The sequence below is a fragment of the Sander vitreus genome, chromosome 5 (genome assembly GCF_031162955.1).
Source record: "Sander vitreus isolate 19-12246 chromosome 5, sanVit1, whole genome shotgun sequence".
Lineage (NCBI taxonomy): Eukaryota > Metazoa > Chordata > Actinopteri > Perciformes > Percidae > Sander > Sander vitreus.
The window spans coordinates 8,839,458-8,847,174 of NC_135859.1; the positions used below are offsets into that span (position 1 = coordinate 8,839,458).

Here is a 7,717-nt window from a genome sequence, read left to right on the forward strand (position 1 = left end):
AAGGGCAAAATTATAATTTGTTACCAATACCCACAACAACATTGCCTATGGGACTGTACTAAGTAACTGGCTGCTGTGAATTCTCAAATAAAATCCCATATTCAAAGTCTCAAATAATAATCGTTTTTCGGCCAGCACAAAATATTACAATATTAAAGTATAGACCCTAATAAATGGCAGTAAGTGTAAAAAGACACAAACAAAACATCTGCTATCATTGCCTAAGCTTTTGAAGAGGTTTGTGTTGAGAACCATGTCTCCCCATTGGTGCAATCAGTAAGACACCTTCTCTGAAGGTCCAGTGTTTGAACCCCAGGTGGCCAAGTCCTACCTACCAACAATGTGGCAATTCATGGATGCGTAATGTTTTCAAATGCTCAGTGAGGTCAATCTCCGTCAATCGATCAATCAATGTATTCTTTGTATGTATTTGTGATAGACTTCCTCAAAAACTGCAGAGGAGTATGAAGATTGTCTGGATGTGACACTTCTTTGAATGTGCACTCAGAGGTTTCAAAAAGTTTTTTTCTCCAAGAAAATTGTTTTCTTCCTTGGGCAGTTGTTTTTTGCTGACCGGGGGTTGGATTCACAAATCACCAGATCCACTTGACTCATCATTCTCCGTGTTATAATCAGGGTCTTCATCTGAGCTATCTTTACATTCCTCAAACTCATCTCCATTGATGATTGCCAGTGCATCCTGAACACTGTATCACTTCTTGTTATCCATCTGTTTACGTGTCTATTTTAAGGTTAAAAACACCATGTGACATACAGTATATATACATATATTTACCTAATGTGTAATATATCAGTTATATCAATTTATTCAACAAATGTGGTCAGAACAGGTTAAATGTAATATAGGACATGTTATGTCAGCATTAGAATCTTACCTTAAATTAGTTAGTTCTGCCACAAATTTGACTAACTGTCACATGACCACTCCCAGGATGATCTGATGGTGTCACTTAGGGATGTCATGAGTTATAATCAAGGATAAAGCTGAATGAGGAACTTTCCAGAACATTTAAAGGGTGTGTGACACCTGTGTGACCATGGGTTCTTATGGATATTTGACATATAAGGCCTGTCTCTAAAATGAGCCTGTTTCAAACAAAGGTTCTCTCTACAGCTGACGTAAATGAAGTCCACTATCTGAGAACAGACAATACCTCTGTATACTAACATACTGTCTCATCCAGGGGCCACCCTGTCCCAGCTTTCAGACAGTGGCCAGACTCTGAGTGAGGACAGCGGGGTGGATATAGCCGAAGCAGGAGGTCTCAGTAAAGACGGCAGCCCTCGACCCAGCAAGAACCAGCAGGGCCAATTGGAACAGCCAGGGGCCCATGCACCTCCACCGGGGACCAGACAAGTGAGGGGAAATCAACTACATCAAATCAAGACACAATGTCAAGAATTTGACAATAGTTTTAATCTATTTCTTTCATTATCAAATTGTAATAAGAGATGAAGTTTTTAATAAAGCAAGGTTTGGTCTTGTTATTTAGAGACCTAAGTTGTCCTGTTAACCACCAAAGCACGGAATAAAACCTGTATTGTCTTACATATGGAAATGAATAAATTGAAATTTATCAAATAATTTAAACTGGAAAAAAAGAAAATTGTGAAAAATAATTTGGTGTGTACTCTAAGGCTTTCATGATGTTGCACTCAGTTGGTGACAGAAGTAGTTGTGTTAGGAATGAAGTTCAAACCCTGCCTACTTTCACACCTCAACACACCTGACCAATAGTTACGTAAAGTGGGCATGCTTGTCCGATTGTCAGTTACGAAAAGTTACAAAATTTATTGGAGGTAACTCTCCAATTCTGAGATCAGAATTTTGTCAAAAGGTGACAAGTTTGCAGTGTGATCTACATCTACAAAATTTCACAATGCTGACAATATAAGATTCAACCTTGCTTTCAATTGCTCTTACTTCTGACCCCTCTTCATTTTGTGTCCCAGCAGAATGGCTCACCGGTCCCAGTGCCCACTCCTAACTTGATACGAGTGGTGAAAAATGCCAACACCCTTGGTATTGCTATAGAGGGAGGAGCCAACACACGCCAACCTTTGCCACGCATAGTCACCATTCAGGTGAGATAGCGATACAATAGGGTTTGGCTGATCTATGTAATCAAGCCATTGTTTTGTGCCAATGTTCATAGTCTGGTCTTTAACACTAGACCTGCCAGAGCCGACGCCATTGGGTGTTGCTCCGTCATTTTTATTGCAATGTTTCCCTCCTACCCTGACTTTTACCTATTCTTCACATGCCTATATTGTCATAATAATAGAATAACGTTGAGAAAATCAATGGTGTTGTTTTAAACAAAAACACCCCCTTTTAGCTGCCAGAAACAGCTGCGAATAAAGTTGGTACTCTCCTCCGCAGCCAAATTGAAGCATTTGATAGCCGTACAGTGCATTGAGACAGTGAATTGTATGCCAATATCCACTCACATTCATTTATAATCACTTATAATAACACTAAGGTATGTAGGCCCACAGTATTCATCCTGTCATGTGTAAAATATTAGAAATGAAAGCGAAACTAATCATACTTTCTATTTCTATACTATACAAATTTTATCCTGACACGGGAGTCCCGTGTGTGCGCTATACGCTATAATAATATCAGGGATGTTATTTATGTGACTCATTTGAACAAAAGACTAACGTTTCTAAATTATATATATATATATATATATATATATATATATATATATATATATATATATATATATATATAATATATATAAATATATATTATATATTTTGTTGTGTTATGTGCTCAATCAGATGGCAGGTTGTGTTGAACTGATTCCGTGTGCATTTGCACACGGGAGAGATGGAGAGACAAATATAAATGCTGAGGGGATTTATTGTAGTTCTTTTGTTAAACAAAATAATAATAGTCATAATGTGCATCATGATCATATTTACCATTTCGTTTACTTGCCAAAATAAAAATGCTGAAATGTATTCAAATGTTTTAGCATTTGTTTCCAGCCATTTACTCTATGTTTATTTTTATTTTTTCTTTAGTTTTATGTACTGAACTGAAGCACACACAGCGCAAATTATCGACTATTACTGCATTGGGTGGCGGCGTGAAAATATTTTTTCTATTCCACGCAACTTCACAACATCATCAAAAGTCTGTGTTTACTGAGAGACCCCTAGTGGCAGAAAATTACATATTGTATGTTTAAAATGAAAATTATGTAAAGAAAATTATTAAAAGAATTAACTCAGGTGCATTAACATTTTCTTTTCTGCTTTAATAGAACATATGTCTTCATTCTGCATTTGTACAGACATCAAGTCCTCCTTTTGATATTTCTCTCTGACACCTTTCACAATCTGTTAAATCCAACAAGGTACAAAGAAAGCAAAGTGGTACATTTCCAAAACAGTAGTTATGGAAATGTGACTATTCAAATGTTAACACACAAAACATATTGATCCAAAATATTTCTTAATGTCGAAACAGGAACATAATATTTCCTAATACTCCATAATGCATTTGAACTATGTACATTGAGATATGCTCATTTTTCTAAACAGGGTGTAAAGGCATTTTGATAGTTTAATCTGCAATAGAATGGTGTCACCGGACATCATGTAACGTGATGACATCATCACGAGTGTACAATGTAAGACACAACACAAAGACACAACAATAGCCTTCTGCTGCAAAGAGAATGAATGCTCTAGCTGTTATAGTTTTTATTTTAGATTGATTTCAACAGGATCATGTAAACAATAACGTTCCACGGCAGCTGGTGGGAGGTCCGTAGGTCCTCGAAGGGTCAAGAGCTGACCAATGTTTTTTTTCCCGTCATGCATTTGAAATATGTCACATATGTCAAGTAGCATAACCAGACATTTTTAAAGTACTAGAGACCCAAACTTGAGTAAAAGTACAAGTGCTCTATCAAAAAAGTGACTTGAGTAGAAGTTGAAGTGCTCTTTAAACACCACACTTAAGTGGAAGTACTAAAGTATTCAACATTTTTTGTACTTAAGTATTGCAAGTAGTTTATTTTAAAATGTACTACTCAAGTACTGAAAGTAAGAGTAAAAGTACAAGTATTGTGTTATGCAGTTATTATACAAAGCAGTCAAAAGTTTGAATATCATATTGTTTATATTATTTCAAATGTTTATCCTAAAGCACACTCACAATTCATTTGGCTGTAGCAGCAGTACAAGGTCAGGAATGTACAAGAGCAGTATGATAGTCAGCTAGTTAACATTAACGTAAGTGAACACCGCAGCATGTCATGAACAGCGGGTAGCTAGTTAGCTAGCATTTACTGACAGCTCAAGCTGGTGTGCCATTTGTGTATTATATTTGTAACTTACCTTGATATGTTTCTTCAAATTTGACAGTGAATTTTTGAAGGCCATTATTTCGCAATCTTTCGGGAGGCAGAGTAGGCACTTCATTCTATGTGAATTGCCTTTCACTCTGACAAATGAAAACATGGACTCTAAGTAGGGCCAGGGGTAGTCTCCTTCCTCACCCTCACCGCCACAATCACTCGAAGTTGAAGGTGTTGAAGGTGGTGTTTCTGGTTCTTCCATCTTGAAACAAACTAACAAAGCTCAAGTGTTCTCAATGCAGGCAGGCGGCAGAGCGAAAGGCAGAACGGGAGCATGTGCGGTCTTATAAGAAGCTTGATCGCTTGATTCGGTCAATGATGAGCCAGCTTCATCAAACCTGGTGTCAGAGCCATCTACCGCGCTGGCAGTGATAATGTGGGTTTGGAATGATTCGTAACTGCTTCATTACTATACATCTCTGAGCATAACTGAACTGTTGTAACTAAACTGAACACTGATGTTGCCTATTGGGGTGCCTGAAACCCTTTAATGTGTCTGGGCTGTACAAGAAGGAAGCTGATTATTGTGAGCTTAGCCTTCTGGGCCAATAGGAGCTGCTGCAGTGAAGCGGCTCTGAGTTAATGCCTTGCTCACAGGCATATTAGTGATGGTTGTAGAAGCAGCTAAAAGTATGTCTGATTCATTACCCTACTCAGAGTTTCTTGGCAGAATTAAAATTAATTATTATTGGCCTGTATGCCCTGCAGTGATGTTTTCAGCTGCTGCTTTGTAATTGAATGTCATAGAAAATGAACATGTTTAGCGCTGAGCTTTTAATTGAATTTTGGCAGTTGTTCCATTTGTCCTGAGTGGAGGAAGGATCAATGAATGGATGGATGGATTAACCCTGTGGCTTTGGTAGGCTCCCTAGTAGAAGAAGAGCAAATGATCATGTAACGCTGTACGCGCGCACACACACACACACACACACACACACACACACACACACACACACACACACACACACACACAAACACAGACTTCATCAGCTAGTAGCCAATTTAAAATTGGTAATTACCATATTGTAATGCTGAAATTCATCCACCCTTTACGTTCCAAACATTCTGCTTTTGTTTCAAGGTAATACTTTACAAATTATATGTTTAATCTTGTGACTTCTTACCTGGAAACACGTCTGGTAGTTTCTGTGTAACAACCATGAATCAGTGCTGCAAAATGCAAAACTGCCTGTTTCTATTGTATTACATGGTAATATTAGAATAAGAGAGGTGTAGAGATTACCTGGAAATGCTTCTGGTAGTTTCTGTGTAATTTCCATGAATCAGTGCCGCAAAATGCAAAACTGCCTGTTTCTATTGTATTACATGGTAATATTAGAATAACAGAGGTGTAGAGATTACCTGGAAATGCATCTGGTAGTTTCTGTGTAACAACCATGAATCAGTGGTGCAACATGCAAAACTGCCTGTTTCTATTTTATTACATGGTAATAAAATAGAGTTACACAAACTATCAGACGTGTTTCCAGGTAAGAAGTCACAAGATTAAACATATCATTTGTAAAGTATTACCTTGAAACAAAAGCAAAATGTTTGGAACATAAAGGGTGAATGAATTTCAGCATTATAATATGGTAATTACCAATTTCAAATTCTAAGAAGTTTTATCTAATTTTGAAGGTATTACGCTGATAGTAGCCTATAATACTGTGAAAACATCAACATATATTACCCCATTGTTACCATGTTATTACAATATTAATATAACTATATTACCATTACCCAGATATACATATGGCTATTATCGAACCATTTCCTACTTATTACATTGGTAATTGCATGTTATTACATCTGTTACCTTCTTATCACCTTATTACCCCAGTATTACATCTTATTACTGTGATGTATTACACAGTTATTACTTTGGTAATTACATGTTATTATCTATATATTACCTCTTTATTATCACAAAGTTACCCCATTATTACCATCTTATTACCGGGCAGTAATTTGAAGTGCTACCGCACTTTGTACTATGGATTCTTCAAGATAAGTCATATGTTAAAGAATGGGAAATGTCAGTGTTTTTAGTGACACCTGTGTTGCTTGTTATTTGTTACATTTTCCATTGGCAGTCCAGAATGTTGTTGTTACACCAGAATAAAAAGACTCAAGATCTAAAATGTGAAGTTGCACTTCGGCTTTATGTGACTTATGTGAAATTGTTATACTTAAAGTAAATAATATGGCCTAATATGATCCTTGAACAAACCTTGAGACAATCCTTCTGTCCATCCTGACTCTTTTTTATCTTACTACACGTCATCTAAATGAATGGAGCGACTGTTAAAAAATGTGTATATCCTTATGTGTGTCTTATTAAACCTTAAGAACGTTGTGAACTCAACCCTGCTTCATGTATACATCAATATCAGTATACATATTACTACTGTTTACAATCGGTGACCCTGCTGCACTATTTTATGTCTTAATGTCTATTCCCAGCATTTGGCCTTGTCTGTTCAAGCTTCAAGGACTATCATAGGTATTAAAAGAAATATGCTATCTCTGAGCTTCATGGTAGGTAATCATTTTAAAATCACTGGAAGACCTTCACGCCTAGCTTGTATCAAGCTGTAGGAACTGTGCCTTTTACTATAACAAAATATAACAAAAGCAAACACACAGGCTTTCCACTGACTCATTACTAATCTGTCAATGAATGGAGATATCTTCGTAAATATGTCAAATTATTGTTTGCTTTCCCTTCCCCTCATGTCCCTGTTGACAGAAAGGAGGCTCCGCTCATAACTGCGGTCAGCTGAAGGTGGGTCAGATCATCCTGGAGGTCAATGGCATTTCCCTGAGAGGTCGGGAGCACAAAGATGCTGCCAAGATCATAGCCGAGGCCTTCAAGACCAAAGAGAAGGACCACATTGACTTCCTGGTTGTTGATCCAGGACTATAGAATCAGCACTTTATGCGGCTTGGCTGAAGAAGACACTGTTTTACTGCTTTAAACTCCACATTGTCCAATAATCATGGCCCTCATTTTAATTTCAGGCAAAGGATTGGTGGAAATATATTTGCTCATTGCACTTTACAGAGATTTAGAAAGATTTAGAAAAGGATATGACAATAACATTTGCTTGTGTTTCATTAGTTTTCAAACCCTGAATGTTATTGTATGTTTCACCAGGTGGTCTAGATTACTGTAATACTGATAGTGTGGTTGTCAAACCAAATAATATGCCAAATGCATTGAGGTCAGTAAAGTCAGTCTTCAAGTTGTGCGCCTCAAGGTAAATCAACACTTTCTTACTACCAGCCCGTCAAAAACTGACGTTTGGTCAGCT

General features: G+C 37.2%; 1 protein-coding gene across 1 annotated transcript in view; it reads left to right on the forward strand.

The window, feature by feature from the left end:
- whrnb (whirlin b) overlaps positions 1-7,329 on the forward strand; it is a 163,324-nt gene extending 155,995 nt beyond the window's left edge. Inside the window, exons 11-13 of the mRNA XM_078249619.1 lie at positions 1,206-1,378; positions 1,975-2,106; positions 7,153-7,329. Coding sequence (XP_078105745.1) covers positions 1,206-1,378; positions 1,975-2,106; positions 7,153-7,329 — 482 coding nt within the window. The remainder of the gene's footprint in view (positions 1-1,205; positions 1,379-1,974; positions 2,107-7,152) is intronic.
- The last annotated feature ends 388 nt before the right edge of the window (positions 7,330-7,717 follow it).